The sequence below is a fragment of the Panulirus ornatus genome, chromosome 52 (genome assembly GCF_036320965.1).
Source record: "Panulirus ornatus isolate Po-2019 chromosome 52, ASM3632096v1, whole genome shotgun sequence".
NCBI lineage: Eukaryota > Metazoa > Arthropoda > Malacostraca > Decapoda > Palinuridae > Panulirus > Panulirus ornatus.
The window spans coordinates 13,599,527-13,618,437 of record NC_092275.1 but is presented as its reverse complement, the minus strand read 5'-3'; the positions used below and the strand labels follow the sequence as shown (position 1 = coordinate 13,618,437).

Here is an 18,911-nt window from a genome sequence, read left to right as displayed (position 1 = left end):
TATCGTCTGGTTAGTGCTCCACACATAAGATTCTTATATTTCCTTGGACCTCTGAATCTGCTATTTCCCTCGAATCAAAGAAACCTGCTTCATATCACAACCAACGACAGGTTATTTTATGTCTAAAGATAAGTTACATGAGTAATAATTGATAACACCAACCTCTTGAATAATTATTCATGATAAAAACGATTCCATAAAGAGATCATAAACCTACAACGCGCTTTTGTAAATCAGGTAAAGAATTCCGTAACCTAAGACACATTCAGCATATATCAGTGAAATTTGAAACTGTATGGGTTAATTTCTTCACTATGAAGATTAGGAATAAAGGTAATAATAAATAAATCAATTTTTCCCACGAACTGAATGTATCATGTGCTGGTACATTACGTTCTTAAAAATCCGGAATACGAATCTGGATTACATCCGACGAAAACATCTCTGTCGTTAAATAACTGCAAGATTATTTAGAAAAGTGAATAATTTTTTTAGGCAAGACCCCAAGCCAGATATGAATCAAGAACTGAGGAATAAGGTTCAACTTTAAGCTTTGTTTTGTTAATATTAGTTTATCGTCAGCGGGATAATGGCAGGGTTCGAGTTATGGATTCACATTAATTTATCGGGGGCTTACTGTCAGAGCTCATATCACTTCCCTTCCTTGGATTTCTCTTAATGAATGAATTGTTTGTATTAGTATACCCTTGCCACTCTCTCTCAATTAAAGTCCAATGGCATGCCCTTTAAATTATGGTATGTGCAAGGTAGGATACCTTGTGGAGAATGAGACCAGGGAGCGTGTTTGTACTATACAAACCAAGAAAACATGAGTCTCATTTGCTGTACAAAATGTGGTAAAAACGAAGCCTTTATTACTTCAAAGCAGAATATGTCTTCGCATTGCGGTCGATATATATTTATATATTTCTAGATTAACCAAACATTTTCCATGATCTCCATAGCCCTCCCTGCTATCGAGTTATTTGATATAGATTTATAAGAGAATATTGAAATAATGCCTTCTGATCACGATGAAATTTCATCAGTAAATTCTACCATATCCCAAGAAAGACTTATTTTATTATCAACAGAGTGGTAGTATTAACCTACACAATAAAATGATTGTGTTTGCTAGTATGGATTTGCATGGAATATTACTGGCATGCTCAGTGCCCAAACCTATTAGCATCTTAAAGGAAATAAGGCCAAAACTTATGTTCTCTTTTTGTAAGGTTATTGGAAGGTAAATTTCAGTTGTTAGGGGATGTTAGGTGAGGTTTCCAGTAGATTTATTAGAGAAATTATCCCAATCACCTATCCCCATCCTTGCTGTGGTGAAGGTTTAAGTCAGCACTGCTATTAGCTTTGAATGATGAGTGATTTTATGCTGGATTGCTAGTTTTTTGCGAGTACCAAAACAATTAAAAAGCATGATTTGGACCAAGATATTTTGTAAGAAATATTGTGTAGACGAATAGTTGGGGATGGGGGTTACTATATATATATATATATATATATATATATATATATATATATATATATATATATATATATATATTTTATATATATTTTATATATATTATATATATATATATATATATTTTATCCCTGGGGATAGGGGATTAAGAATACATCCCACGTATTCCCTGCGTGTCGTAGAAGGTGACTAAAAGGGGAGGGAGCGGGGGGCTGGAAATCCTCCCCTCTCTCTTTTTTTTTTTTTAATTTTCCAAAAGAAGGAACAGAGGGGGCTAGGTGAGGATATTCCAAAAAAGGCCCAGTCCTCTGTTCTTAACGCTACCTCACTATCGCGGGAAATGGCGAATAGTATGAAAAAAAGAAATATATATATATATATATATATATATATATATAATAAAAAAATATAATATATATAATATATATATTTTTTTTTTTCATACTTTGTCGCTGTCTCCCGCGTTTGCGAGGTAGCGCAAGGAAACAGACTGAAAGAAATGGCCCAACCCCCCCCCATACACATGTATATACATACGTCCACACACGCAAATATACATACCTACACAGCTTTCCATGGTTTACCCCAGACGCTTCACATGCCTTGATTCAATCCACTGACAGCACGTCAACCCCGGTATACCACATCGCTCCAATTCACTCTATTCCTTGCCCTCCTTTCACCCTACTGCATGTTCAGGCCCCGATCACACAAAATCTTTTTCACTCCATCTTTCCACCTCCAATTTGGTCTCCCTCTTCTCCTCGTTCCCTCCACCTCCGACACATATATCCTCTTGGTCAATCTTTCCTCACTCATTCTCTCCATGTGCCCAAGCCACTTCAAAACACCCTCTTCTGCTCTCTCAACCACGCTCTTTTTATTTCCACACATCTCTCTTACCCTTACGTTACTCACTCGATCAAACCACCTCACACCACACATTGTCCTCAAACATCTCATTTCCAGCACATCCATCCTCCTGCGCACAACTCTATCCATAGCCCACGCCTCGCAACCATACAACATTGTTGGAACCACCATTCCTTCAAACATACCCATTTTTGCTTTCCGAGATAATGTTCTCGACTTCCACACATTCTTCAAGGCCCCCAGAATTTTCGCCCCCTCCCCCACCCTATGATCCACTTCCGCTTCCATGGTTCCATCCGCTGCCAGATCCACTCCCAGATATCTAAAACACTTCACTTCCTCCAGTTTTTCTCCATTCAAACTCACCTCCCAATTGACTTGACCCTCAACCCTACTGTACCTAATAACCTTGCTCTTATTCACATTTACTCTTAACTTTCTTCTTCCACACACTTTACCAAACTCAGTCACCAGCTTCTGCAGTTTCTCACATGAATCAGCCACCAGCGCTGTATCATCAGCGAACAACAACTGACTCACTTCCCAAGCTCTCTCATCCCCAACAGACTTCATACTTGCCCCTCTTTCCAAAACTCTTGCATTTACCTCCCTAACAACCCCATCCATAAACAAATTAAACAACCATGGAGACATCACACACCCCTGCCACAAACCTACATTCACTGAGAACCAATCACTTTCCTCTCTTCCTACACGTACACATGCCTTACATCCTCGATAAAAACTTTTCACTGCTTCTAACAACTTTCCTCCCACACCATATATTCTTAATACCTTCCACAGAGCATCTCTATCAACTCTATCATATGCCTTCTCCAGATCCATAAATGCTACATACAAATCCATTTGCTTTTCTAAGTATTTCTCACATACATTCTTCAAAGCAAACACCTGATCCACACATCCTCTACCACTTCTGAAACCACACTGCTCTTCCCCAATCTGATGCTCTGTACATGCCTTCACCCTCTCAATCAATACCCTCCCATATAATTTACCAGGAATACTCAACAAACTTATACCTCTGTAATTTGAGCACTCACTCTTATCCCCTTTGCCTTTGTACAATGGCACTATGCACGCATTCCGCCAATCCTCAGGCACCTCACCATGAGTCATACATACATTAAATAACCTTACCAACCAGTCAACAATACAGTCACCCCCTTTTTTAATAAATTCCACTGCAATACCATCCAAACCTGCTGCCTTGCCGGCTTTCATCTTCCGCAAAGCTTTCACTACCTCTTCTCTGTTTACCAAATCATTTTCCCTAACCCTCTCACTTTGCACACCACCTCGACCAAAACACCCTATATCTGCCACTCTATCATCAAACACATTCAACAAACCTTCAAAATACTCACTCCATCTCCTTCTCACATCACCACTACTTGTTATCACCTCCCCATTTGCGCCCTTCACTGAAGTTCCCATTTGCTCCCTTGTCTTACGCACTTTATTTACCTCCTTCCAGAACATCTTTATATTCTCCCTAAAATTTAATGATACTCTCTCACCCCAACTCTCATTTGCCCTTTTTTTCACCTCTTGCACCTTTCTCTTGACCTCCTGTCTCTTTCTTTTATACATCTCCCACTCAATTGCATTTTTTCCCTGCAAAAATCGTCCAATATATATATATATTTTTTTTTTTCATACTATTCGCCATTTCCCGCGATAGCGAGGTAGCGTTAAGAACAGAGGACTGGGCCTTTGAGGGAATATCCTCACCTGGCCCTCTTCTCTGTTCCTTCTTTTGGAAAATTAAAAAAAAAAAACGAGAGGGGAGGATTTCCAGCCCCCCGCTCCCTTCCCTTTTAGTCGCCTTCTACGACACGCAGGGAATACGTGGGAAGTATTCTTTCTCCCCTATCCCCAGGGAAAATATATATATATATATATATATATATATATATATATATATATATATATATATATATATCAAGCAATGTAAAGTCAACCTTTTAATTTGCAAAAGCTCGAGAACCTTTGAAACTCCTGCCAAACGCCCTAGCATTTGAGATTTATCATACTATGTGATATTTTTGGCAAAATAATTGACTGAGAACCAGACATGTACTGTCAAATGTAAACAAACAGCCAGCCTCCTGAGTATCTGTTTGATCCCCAAAGCAAACCCATTTGAAGTACATATCTTCCATGCAGTTTGGCTTTGTGAGATATGTTGAGATTTTGATAGGTTCTGTTAAGTTTTACAAACTTGACTTACTTTTACATTTATTATCCCCACATTTTCTCAGATATACATAACCATCTCTACTATAACCTAATGTTAATTTTTTCACATATAATATGCACTAAAAGTTAAGGCATGAACTGATAATAAGAATTTTTATGGTCAAGTGGCCTAAAAAAGATTTAATTAACACAACATAATTGATACTTTGTTAAATTCCTTTTCCTCGTGATGCACTCCTATAGCCTGTTGGGAACACTGTCAGTAAGATTCTTGAGTACTGGGAAAATTACCCTATAGCTGCTTAATTACTGCCCCTAGCTTTGATACCGAAGACATCCTCATATCATAAAGTACTTGCTTCACAAAGGACTACAGGATTTAAATTGGGTATTGATCAGGGCTCTTTCCTGGCCAGTCCTTGAAGTAATTCACCTCGCTAACATTCAGCCACAGCGTAAAAGACTTAGCATTTTGACTGGAAGCCCCATCCTGGATAAATATTTTGCCATTGCACTTTCAAATGATTCAGGTAAATGGTGAGTTAAGTAAATTTAGGTACATTACCTGGTTCACTTTCACACTCTTGGTTAAGATTACCAAACCACCAGCACCATAGTAGCTGAGGCAGTCTAAAATCATAAGAGAAGAAGGGTGTTTTACAGTCTTTCATATATATTGTGGCAGGTGCAGATTCAAGTGGGATGGCCTGTATACCCTTCCTCTGGTGTTTCCAGTCATTGTAAATGTTGGCTTGTCACTCCACATAACAGTTCTCCATGTTTCTTGGTCCCAAACTGTATTTCTTGCAAAATTTTACTCATTTATCCTTCTAACAGGTATCAGCATAGGTTTATATTGAGCAAGGAAACTATGAAATCCTAAGTCATTATGAATTACTTTTTGAACACTTCTTTGTAGACATGTTCAAGCAAGTTAGAATTCTTCTGCTTGATTTCATGGGCTGTCAGGGATGGGCAGGCCTTAACTTGTCGTGCAATCGCTTTGTTGGTCCTAGCTGATGTTAATCTTGGCCTCTTAGACTTGGGAAGTGGGGCTGGTAAAACAGCCTTCCCAAATTCCTTAAACTGCTTCACCAACCTTTGTATGCTTTGGTGGTAGACACCAATCTTCTTAGTGATACATTAAGAATTATGCTTTGCTTTATATTATATTAAGAATTTATATTATATTAAGAATTATGCTATCAGTGTTATAATGTTCATTGTAACTCCTATGGGGATAATGGGATGGTTTGAGAGATGGGTAATTGCAAACAAATAGGGAGAAAAAAATACCTTACATTCAGAGACAAACAAAATAGATGTGAGCCTCACGGTTGCTAGACAAATTGATGGTTATGTTGCATATGACATTATTATCAAATATAAGTCCTGTCATTGCACAACTTAACATATTACTCTTGCCAGGGTCTCTGTAAGAGACTTGAAAAGATTTTTGCAATAAGTAGATAGCCCTCTCTCACCTTGATTTTTGGAAGGAAGACTGTTATGTTGCAATGCATGCTCCTTAACTACATGCTTCACATAGTGTTGTAGGAAAAAATTACTCAAAAGTCAAAGCTAATAGCAATTCAGAACTAAACTAGAATTTTATTTTAAATCAATTCCCCATAATAAAGCTTCACATTGTCAAAAAACCTGGTTACACTGCAAATGAAAATTTCCTTTTGGCAGTGCTGTACAATTATTGAATGTGAATGAGCATGTTATCAAAGAGGAGCATTTGCCTCCAGAGAATTATTATAATGGTCCAAATTTGAGTTGCCAGTGGTTACTCAGTATTCAGATGATGCAATGACACGTTGGGTATCTCTTGGTCTAGTAATGGCAGGAGCACACACCCGGCTCTAGGGTATTGATGTCTTCCAGCCTGACTTCCTTCGTACAATATCAGGTTGATATCCCTGTTAACTTTTTAAAAGTTTTTAAATTCTTATTATAAGTTTATTGTCCCTTTTTAGGAATTATGAGGGTGTTAAACTTGTAGCACCATAATTTACTGGTGGCAGTAAACTTTTTCTATAGGTCCTCCATCCCTCCCTCCTCACTTTCATGCTTTTAAGGTAAAGGGAAGAGATGGAAAAAGTTGATAGCATTTTTAGGGTTTGTGTTGAAAATTATACAAATTGAAGGGCTTAATGTGCATACATAAACATTTATTAACACTAGATGCAAGTGAACATTTTTGGATGTTTTATGGTACAATAAAAGTTTTATAACTTGACATATAACTATAATTTTATAGTGACATATAACTATCTAAAAAAATGTATTGACAGTGTATGGAATTTGTAGTATTTTCCAGCAGACTGGTATTGTCTTGACCTTATCTGTACAGTTTTATCCAGCATGTTTTGACTTCTGAATGTATGCTGAATTTTTTTTTCTTAATCTAAAATACAAGTAAAACCTAAATTAGAGAGTGGTTAGAGTACTGAAATGATGTTCCCTCTCTGTTTTCCCACTGTTTATGGGCTTTAATTATAGTTTGAAAAATATGTTACTTCTGAAGATTAGTATAGTGCCAGAAATTTCGAGTAACATATTTAGGGGAAGCACTTTTGAACTGACATGTTCTCCTGTGTGGCATATCCTAGGTTCATAGATGCTGGATAACAAAGCTTTTCATGTATAGAGAAGTTGACAAAGGTTTAAGGTATAATAATGGTTATGTAGTCTTAGCATGGCCTGTGTACATTGCTTACTGATTTTGATTTTGAAATATGAATATTAATTTTCTCTGCTGCAGTATGATTAGTTCATAATATATCTCATGTTGAAGTTTTTATATTCATTGTTTAAATATTCTACAAGTTTGGATTGATAAAAAAGTTAAATGATTAATAATCTGTGTAGTATGTGAATGCTTATCCCTTTTCATGTGTATTCTACCTCTGTTGTAATATTCCTTGATTTTAAGGTGATTTCATGCTTCAAGCAACTTCATCGAACACGTTTGACTGTTTTCCAAGGGGACAGAGAAGCACTTGATGGTGAGAGCTTGTATTGTTACAGTGTAATTATTGCCTTGCTCTTTGATTATATAAAGCCTTTAGATGATCCTGATCATCAGCCTATGGTTCAGACTTTTAAGATTTAATACAGTGATGTAATGATTATTAGTGTTTATAGAATTATTTTGCTTTTAAATATCCCAGGGGATGGGGGAGAAAGAATGCTGCCCAAGTATCTCATGCATGTCAATGTAAGTGACTAAGAGGGGCAGCAGTGTGGGGTGGAAATCCTCTCCTGCTCTATTACCAACCTAAAGAAGGAATAGAAGAAAAAGGCAAGTGAGGAATTTTCCTTTGAAAAATAAGGTTCAGTCATCTGTTCTTTTCTGGATGCAATCTCACTCATGCAGGAAATGGTGAACATGTGTGTGAGAAGAAATTTTAGTTAATACTCTATATTTATTTTATATGATTTTTTTTTTTCATGTGATCGCTGTTTCCCAAATTAGTGGGGTAGCGCTAGAGACAGATGAATAGAGGCCATATTTGCTCACATCCATTCTCTAGCTGTCATTTGTAATGCTTATGCACCTATTATTATTATTATTAGCATCTGGGGTAAACCATGGAAAGTTTTGTGGGGCCTGGATGTGGAAAGGGAGCTGTGGTTTCAGTGCACTACACATGACAGCTAAAGGCTGAGTGTGAATGAATGTGGCCTTTGTTGTCTTTTCCTAGCGCTACCTTGAATGTGTCCTTTTCTGTTTTTCTGGTACTACCTTACTGACACGGGGTGGCGATGCTGTTTCCTGTGTGGAGGAGTGGCGCCAAGAATGGATGAAGGCATGCAAGTATGATTATGTATGTGTGTGTATGTATTTATTTATTTATTATACTTTGTCGCTGTCTCCCTCGTTAGCGAGGTAGTGCAAGGCAACAGACGAAAGAATGGCCCAACCCACCCCATACACATGTATATACATACTTGCCCACACTCATACATATACATTTCAATGCATACACACATATGCATACACAAACAAATACATATATACACATGTACATATTCATACTTCCTGTCCTTAGCTATTCCTGTCGCCACCCCCCCTCCCCATGCACACGTGCAAGGTAGCGCTAGGAAAAGAAAACAAAGGCCACATTCAGTCTCTAGTTGTCATGTGTAATGCACCGAAACCACAGCTCCCTTTCCACATCCAGGCCTCATAAAACTTTCCATGGTTTACCCCAAACGCTTCACATGCCCTGGTTCAATCCACTGACAGCACGTCAACCCTGGTATACCACATCGTTCCAGTTCACTCTATTCCTTGCACACTTTTTACCCTCCAATATGTTCAGGCTCCGATCGCTCAAAACCTTTTTCATTCCATCCTTCCACCTCCATTTTGGTCTCCCACTTCTCGTTCCCTCCACCACTGACACATATAACCTCTTTGTCAATCTTTCCTCACTCATTCTCTCCATGTGACCAAACCATTTGAATATACCCTCTTCTGCTCTCTCAACCACACATTTTTCATCACACATCTCTCTTACCCTTCATTACTTACTCGATCAAACCGCCTCACACCACATATTGTCCTCAAACATCTCATTTCCAACACATCCACCCTTCTCCGCACAACCCTATCTATAGCCCATGCCTCGCAACCATATAACATTGCCGGAACCACTATTCCTTCAAACATACCAATTTTTGCTTTCCGAGATAATGTTCTCGCCTTCCACACATTTTTCAATGCTCCCAGAACTTTTGCCACCTCCCCCACCCTGTGACACATTTCCACTTGCATGGTTCCATCCACTGCCAGATCCACTCCCAGATATCTAAAACACTTCACTTCCACCAGTTTTTCTCCATTCAGACTTACCTCCCAGTTGACTTGTCCCTCAGCCCTACTATACTTAATAACCTTGCTCTTATTCACATTTACTCTCAGAATTCTTCTTTCACACACTTTACCTAACTCGGTCACCATCTTCTGCAGTTTCTCACCCGAATCAGCCACCAGCACTGTATCATCAGCGAACAATAACTGACTCACTTCCCAAGCCCTACCATCCACAACAGACTGCATCCCTGCCCCTCTCTCCAAAACTCCTGCATTCACCTCCCTAACAACCCCATCCATAAACGAATTAAACAACCACGGAGACATCATGCACCCCTGCCACAAACCGACATTCACTGAGAACCAATCACTTTCCTCTCTTCCTACACGTACACATGCCTTACATCTTCGATAAAAACTTTTCACTGCTTCCAGCAACTTGCCTCCCACACAATATACTCTTAATACCTTCCACAGAGCATCTCTATCAACTCTTATCATATGCCTTCTCCAGATCCATAAATGCTACATACAAATCCATTTGTTTCTTAAGTATTTCTCACATACATTCTTCAAAGCAAACACCTGATCCACACATCCTCTACCACTTCTGAAACCACACTGCTCTTCCCCAATCCGATGCTCTGTACATGCCTTCACCCTCTCAATCAATACCCTTGCCATAAAATTTCCCAGGAATACTCAACAAACTTATCCCTCTGTGATTTGAACACTCACCTGTATCCTCTTTGCCTTTGTACAATGGCACTATGCATGCATTCCGCCAATCCTCAGGCACTTCACCATGAGCCATACATACATTGAATATCCTCACCAACCAGTCAACAACACAGTCACCCCCTTTTTTGATAAATTCCACTGCAGTACCATCCAAACCCACCGCCTTGCTGGGTTTCATCTTCCGCAAAGCTTTCACTACCTCTTCTCTGTTTACCAAATCATTCTCCCTGATCGTCTCACTATGCACACCATCTCGACCAAAACACCTTATATCTGCCACTCTATCATCAAACACATTCAACAAACCTTCAAAATACTCACTCCATCTCCCTCTCACTTCACTAGTACTTGTTATTACCTCCCCATTTGCCCCCTTCACTGATGTTCCCATTTGTTCTCTTGTCTTACATACTTGATTTACCTCATTCCAAAACATCTTTTTATTTTCCCTAAAATTTAATGATACTCTCTCACCCCAACTCTTATTTGTCCTCTTTTTCGCCTCTTGTACTTTTCTCTTTACCTCTTGCCTCTTTCTTTTATACATCTCCCAGTCATTTGCATTACTTCCCTGCAAAAAACCATCAAAATGCCTCTCTCTTCTCTTTCACTAACAATCTTTCTTCTTCATCCCACCACTTACTACCTTTTCTAATCTGCTCACCTTTCTAATGCCACAGGCATCTTTTGCGCAAGCCATCACTGCTTCCCTAAATACATACCATTCCTCACCCACTCCCCTTATATCATTTGCTCTCACCTTTTTCCATTCTACACTCAATCTTTCCTAGTACTTCCTCACACAAGTCTCTTTTCTGAGCTCACTTACTCTCACCACTCTCTTCACCCCAACTTTCTCTCTTGTTTTCTGAAAACCTCTACATATCTTCACCTTCACCTCCACAAAATAATGATCAGACGTCCCCCCAGTTGCCCCTCTCAGCACATTAACATCCAAAATTCTCCCTTTTGTGTGTCTGTCAATTAACACGTAATCCAATAACGCTCTCTGACCACCTCTCCTACTTACATACGTATACTTATGCATATCTCTCTTTGTAAACCAGGTATTCCCAATCACCAGTCCTTTTTCCACACTCAAACCTACAAGCTCTTCACCATTTCCATTTACAACACTGAACTCCCTATGTACATCAATTATTCCCTCAACTGCCACATTACTCACCTTTGCATTCAAATCACCCATCACTATAACCTGGCCTTGTGCATCAAAGCTGCTGACACACCCACTCAGCTGCTCCCAAAACACTTGCCTCTCATGATCTTTCTTCTCATGACCAGGTGCATAGGCACCAATAATCACCCATCTCTCTATCCACTTTCAGTTTTACCCATATCAATCTAGTTTACTTTCTTACACTCTATCACATACTCCCACAACTCCTGCTTCAGGAGTAGTGCTACTCCTTCTTTTGCTCTTGTCCTCTCACCAACCCCTGACTTTACTCCCAAGACATTCCCAAACCACTCTTCCCCTTTACCCTTGAGCTTCGTGTCACTCAAAGCCAAAACATCCAGGTTTGTTTCCTCAAATATACTACCTATCTCTCCTTTTTTCTCATCTTGGTTACATCCACACATATTTAAACACCCCAATCTGAGCCTTCAAGGAGAATGAGCACTCCCCACATGACTCCTGTTTCCCCTTTTAGAAAGTTAAAATACAAGGAGGGGAGGGTTTCTAGCCCCCACTACTATCCCCTTTAGTTGCCTTGTACTACATGTGGGGAATGCTTGGGAAGTATTCTTTCTCCCTTATCCCTATATATGTATTTATATTTTTTTTATATTCATTCTACCCAGTCACCATTTTCCACGTCAGCAAGGTAGCGCAAGGAAATAGATGAAAGAGTGGCCCAACCCACCCACATACACATGTATATACATAAACACCCACACACGCACATATACATACCTATACATTTCAACGTATACATACATATACATACACAGACATATATATATACACATGTACATATTCATACTTGTTGCCTTCATTCATTCCCGTCGCCACCCCACCACACATAAAATAGCACCCCTTCCTCCTGCACGTGCGTGAGTAGCGTTAGGAAAAGACAGCAAAGGCCACATTCGTTCACACTCAGTCTCTAGCTGTCATGTGTAATACACTGAATCCACAGCTCTCTTTCCACATCCAGGCCCCTCAAAACTTTCCATGGTTTACCCCTGATGCTTCAAATTCCCTGGTTCAATCCATTGACAGCACATCGACACCGGTATACCACATCGTTCCAATTCACTCTATTCCTTTCACGCCTTTCACCCTCCTGTATCTTCATACAAATTCAGCACTACCCACGTTAGCAAAGTAGTGTTCAAGAACATATGACTGAGCCTCAGAGGGGAAAATCCTCAATTGCTCTGCATCTTTATTCTCTCTTTTGGAAAAGTAAATCAGAAGGGGAGGATTTCCAGCCCCCCGCTCCCACCCCTTTGTAGTCACCTTCTATGACATGCAGGGAATATGTTGGAAATATTCTTTCCCTCCTATCGCCAGGGATAAAATGTATATGCTGGTAGCCACACAGAAAATGAAACATGAAGATTTGAGTGCTTTTAAGAATTCAGACATGAACAAGTATAGGTTTAAAGACATGTATATACAACCTGTAAGGTGTATAACCTTGTTAGGTGAGGGTCACCAGGAAGGTCAAGGAATGCATGGTCACCAGAGACATGAGTCAGAGTCATTAATGGATCAGGTGACTGGAGTCATCTGTCACATGACCATAGGCAAGGGTCAGGTCATAATTTGCACATGCCTAAACTGATACCAAGATCATCGAAACTGTTTAATAATGCTAGTTTCTGTGACATTTTTCTCCACAGTTGAATGACAAGATACAATTTTCAAATTTTTCCAGTCATTAGGGTGTCTGAAGTCTCACATGTGTGAGAATAAAGCACAGAATTCTTGCACAACACAAAGACTATACTGATGATGCTATATTCGTAAACAGTTGTGTGTATCAAATAACATGCAAGGATTGCAATAAAGTTTCCTTGGGACAAAGTGGAAAAGAACAAAGCAGCATCAGCAGTGTTTTGTTGGGCAAGAATCCAGTGCTCTATTCTTGCATATGTTAGACTTCAAACACCCTCTATGCTCTATTGATATGAGAGGAAAGCTGCTAGCAGCAGTGGTAAGTTTAATTAAGGGTGTAAGGTATATGTGTGAGTAGGAAGAGAGGAGAGTAAATGGTTCCAATGAAGGTTGGTCTGTATCAGGGTGTGTGATGTCTCCATGGCTGTTTAATTTGTTTGTGAATGATGTGGTGGGAGAGGTAAATGTGAGTCATGGAGAGGGGGTGATTATTTAGTCTGTTGGAGACAAGGGGGCTTGTGAAGTGAGTCAATTGTTGTTTGCTGATGATGCAGCACTGGTGGCAAATTTGAGTTTGAAACTGCAGATGTTGGTGACTGATTTTTGTTAGGATGTGTGAAAGGATGAATTGCAAGTAAATATGATTAAAAGCAAATGTTATTAGGTTTAGCTGGGTAGAAGGATAGGCTAGTGTGGATGTGGGTTTAAATGGAGAAAGTTTGTTAGGTTAAGTACTTAGGAGTGAACATAGCAGCAAATGGAACCATTGAAGCGGAGGTGAACCATAGTATAGGCGAGAGAGTGAGGATTCTGGGAGCACCAAAGAATGTGTGGAAAGAGAGGTCATTATCTGGGAGGGCAAAAATGGATATGTTTAAAGGTACAATAGTCCCAACATTGTTTTATGGATGTGAGGCAAGGTCTATAGATGAGGATGTGTAGAAAAGGATGGAATTGTTGGAAATTAAATGGGAATTGTTTGAGGACAGTATGTGGTGTGAGGTGGTTTGAACGTGGAAAAGGATGGATTTGTTGGAAATTAAAGGTGAATTGTTTAAGGATAGTATGTGGTGTTAGGTGGTTTGATCGAGTAAGTAATAAAAGGGTAAGTGAGAGATGTGGTAATAAAATGAATGTGATTGGGAAAGCTGAAGAGGATGTACTAAAATGGTTTAGACATGTAGAGAGAATGAGTTTGGGAAGGCTAACAAAGAATATATATATATATATATATATATATATATATATATATATATATATATATATATATATATACACACATGCCAGAAGTGGAGGGAACAAGGAAATGGGGTTGACCAAATTGGAGATGGAGGGATGTACTGATAAAGATATTGAGTGATTCGGGCCTGAATGTGCAGGGTGAGATTGGGAGAGTGAATTGAAATGATGATATTTATTCATTTTTATTTATTTTGCTTTGTCGCTGTCTCCCGCGTTTGCGAGGTAGCGCAAGGAAACAGACGAAAGAAAATGGCCCAACCCACCCCCATACACATGTATATACATACACGTCCACACACGCAAATATACATACCTATACATCTAAATGTACACATATATATACACACACAGACATATACATATGTACATAATTCATACTGTCTGCCTTTATTGATTCCCATCGCCACCTTGCCACACATGGAATAACATCCCCCTACACCCTCATGTGTGTGAAGTAGCACTAGGAAAAGACAACAAAGGCCCCAGTCGTTCACACTCAGTCTCTAGCTGTCATAAAATAATGCCTGAAACCACAGCTCCCTTTCCACATCCAGGCCCCACACAACTTTCCATGGTTTACCCCAGATGCTTCACATGCCCTGATTCAATCCATTGACAGCACGTCGACCCCGGTATACCACATCGATCCAATTCACTCTATTCCTTGCCCGCCTTTCACCCTCCTGCATGTTCAGGCCCCGATCACTCAAAATCTTTTTCACTCCATCTTTCCACCTCCAATTTGGTCTCCCACTTCTCCTCGTTCGCTCCACCTCCGACACATAAATCCTCTTGGTCAATCTTTCCTCACTCATTCTCTCCATGTGCCCAAACCATTTCAAAACACCCTCTTCTGCTCTCTCAACCACACTCTTTTTATTTCCACACATCTCTCTTACCTTTACGTTACTTACTCGATCAAACCACCTCACACCACACATTGTCCTCAAACATCTCATTTCCAGCACATCCATCCTCCTGTGCACAACTCTCTCCATAGCCCACGCCTTGCAACCATACAACATTGTTGGAACCACTATTCCTTCAAACATACTCATTTTTGCTTTCCGAGATAATGTTCTCGACTTCCACACATTCTTCAAGGCTCCCAGGATTTTCGCCCCCTCCCCCACCCTATGATCCACTTCCGCTTCCATGGTTCCATCCACTGCCAGATCCACTCCCAGATATCTAAAACACTTTACTTCCTCCAGTTTTTCTCCATTCAAACTTACCTCCCAATTGACTTGACCCTCAACCCTACTGTACCTAATAACCTTGCTCTTATTCACATTTACTCTTAACTTTCTTCTTTCACACACTTTACCAAACTCAGTCACCAGCTTCTGCAGTTTCTCACATGAATCAGCCACCAGCGCTGTATCATCAGCGAACAACAACTGACTCACTTCCCAAGCTCACTCATCCCCAACAGACTTCATACTTGCCCCTCTTTCCAAAACTCTTGCATTTACCTCCCTAACAACCCCATCCATAAACATATATATATATATATATATATATATATATATATATATATATATATATATATATGCTTTATTCAACTTTTTAATGATATTTACAGTAATTGTAAATATCTCCCTATATTATTGTATATTATCATCATAGAACCCTTAGGACCCCTGTTCCTGCAGCTTCAAGTTTGCATTGCTATTAGTAGTAGGGAAAGGATGGACTCCTTTGGAGTGAGAAGTTCTTTGATGAGATTGTACTCTGATTATGCAGCCTTGGCAAGGGTAACTTATCACTCATGGCATAACCACAAGGAGGCAGATTCCAGTAATGCTTGGTACTGTTAAATACTGTAAGTATTAAGTAGTTCAAGTATAGAACATATATCACTATTAGTTAAGGGATTAATCTGCATACTGTATTTGCTATGCAAAGAGAAGTAGAAGATCTTTAGTACATTATCATGGACATTAAAGATTTACTAACAGATATCAAGTTTGTTTGAGGTAGACTTCATATTATAATAGTATCAGTTAGTTACATACCATATACTGGTTTGCTTAGTGAAAAATCTTTTCCACTCTCATTCGAGAAGTTGCATTTTTTTGCTATATTTTTTCTTTTTTTGTCAAATGCAAGTTTCTTGATGTTGCTCTTCGTAGTTTTCCCATGCTTGTTCCTTTGAAGCAAAGCAGGAAAGCATGAACTTTGCTTATAACTTAAATCAAACTGAGCACAAAGAATTTTTTAGTTTGTATTTCAGACATTGATGTTGGACTTATGCCATTAGAATGCATGATGTCTGAATGATTTAGTGATTATACATGGATGGGGGAGAAAGAATACTTCCCACGCATTCCCTGCGTGTCGTAGAAGGCGACTAAAAGGGAAGGGAGCGGGCGGCTGGAAATCCTCCCCTCTCGTTTTTTTTTTTTTTTTTCCAAAAGAAGGAACAGAGAAGGGGACCAGGTGAGGATATTCCCTCAAAGGTCCAGTCCTCTGTTCTTAGCGCTACCTCGCTAATGCGGGAAATGGCGAATAGTATGAAAGAAAGAATATATATATATATATATATATATATATATTTTTTTTATACTTTGTCGCTGTCTCCCGCGTTTGCGAGGTAGCGCAAGGAAACAGACGAAAGAAATGGCCCAACCCCCCCCCATACACATGTATATACATACGTCCACACACGCAAATATACATACCTACACAACTTTCCATGGTTTACCCCAGACGCTTCACATGCGTTGATTCAATCCACTGACAGCACGTCAACCCCGGTATACCACATCGCTCCAATTCACTCTATTCCTTGCCCTCCTTTCACCCTCCTGCATGTTCAGGCCCCGATCACACAAAATCTTTTTCACTCCATCTTTCCACCTCCAATTTGGTCTCCCTCTTCTCCTCGTTCCCTCCACCTCCGACACATATATCCTCTTGGTCAATCTTTCCTCACTCATTCTCTCCATGTGCCCAAACCACTTCAAAACACCCTCTTCTGCTCTCTCAACCACGCTCTTTTTATTTCCACACATCTCTCTTACCCTTACGTTACTCACTCGATCAAACCACCTCACACCACACATTGTCCTCAAACATCTCATTTCCAGCACATCCATCCTCCTGTGCACAACTCTATCCATAGCCCACGCCTCACAACCATACAACATTGTTGGAACAACTATTCCTTCAAACATACCCATTTTTGCTTTCCGAGATAATGTTCTCGACTTCCACACATTCTTCAAGGCCCCCAGAATTTTCGCCCCCTCCCCCACCCTATGATCCACTTCCGCTTCCATGGTTCCATCCACTACCAGATCCACTCCCAGATATCTAAAACACTTCACTTCCTCCAGTTTTTCTCCATTCAAACCCACCTCCCAATTGACTTGACCCTGAACCCTACTATACCTAATAACCTTGCTCTTATTCACATTTACTCTTAACTTTCTTCTTCCACACACTTTACCAAACTCAGTCACCAGCTTCTGCAGTTTCTCACATGAATCAGCCACCAGCGCTGTATCATCAGCGAACAACAACTGACTCACTTCCCAAGCTCTCTCATCCCCAACAGACTTCATACTTGCCCCTCTTTCCAAAACTCTTGCATTTACCTCCCTAACAACCCCATCCATAAACAAATTAAACAACCATGGAGACATCACACACCCCTGCCGCAAACCTACATTCACTGAGAACCAATCACTTTCCTCTCTTCCTACACGTACACATGCCTTACATCCTCGATAAAAACTTTTCACTGCTTCTAACAACTTTCCTCCCACACCATATATTCTTAATACCTTCCACAGAGCATCTCTATCAACTCTATCATATGCCTTCTCCAGATCCATAAATGCTACATACAAATCCATTTGCTTTTCTAAGTATTTCTCACATACATTCTTCAAAGCAAACACCTGATCCACACATCCTCTACCACTTCTGAAACCACACTGCTCTTCCCCAATCTGATGCTCTGTACATGCCTTCACCCTCTCAATCAATACCCTCCCATATAATTTACCAGGAATACTCAACAAACTTTTTTTTTTTTTTTTTTCATACTATTCGCCATTTCCCGCGACAGCGAGGTAGCGCCAAGAACAGAGGACCGGGCCCCTGAGGGAACATCCCCACCTGGACCTCTCCTCTGTTCCTTCTTTTGGGAAAAAAAAAAAAACGAGAGGGGAGGATTTCCAGCCCCCCGCTCCCTTCCCTTTTAGTCGCCTTCTACGACACGCAGGGAATACGTGGGAAGTATTCTTTCTCCCCTATCCCCAGGGAATTTGAGCACTCACTCTTATCCCCTTTGCCTTTGTACAATGGCACTATGCACGCATTCCGCCAATCCTCAGGCACCTAACCATGAGTCATACATACATTAAATAACCTTACCAACCAGTCAACAATACAGTCACCCCCTTTTTTAATAAATTCCACTGCAATACCATCCAAACCTGCTGCCTTGCCGGCTTTCATCTTCCCCAAAGCTTTTACTACCTCTTCTCTGTTTACCAAATCATTTTCCCTAACCCTTGCACTTTGCCCACCACCTCGACCAAAACACCCTATATCTGCCACTCTATCATCAAACACATTCAACAAACCTTCAAAATACTCACTCCATCTCCTTCTCACATCACCACTACTTGTTATCACCTCCCCAT

General features: G+C 40.0%; 1 protein-coding gene across 1 annotated transcript in view; it reads left to right on the top strand.

Annotated features, from left to right (window-relative positions):
* The first annotated feature begins 386 nt into the window (after positions 1–386).
* LOC139765091 (complex III assembly factor LYRM7-like) overlaps positions 387–18,911 on the top strand; it is a 28,025-nt gene continuing 9,500 nt past the window's right edge. The window contains exons 1-2 of the mRNA XM_071692256.1: positions 387–538; positions 7,518–7,590. Of these exons, the coding sequence (XP_071548357.1) occupies positions 515–538; positions 7,518–7,590 (97 nt within the window). The 5' untranslated portion in view covers positions 387–514. The remainder of the gene's footprint in view (positions 539–7,517; positions 7,591–18,911) is intronic.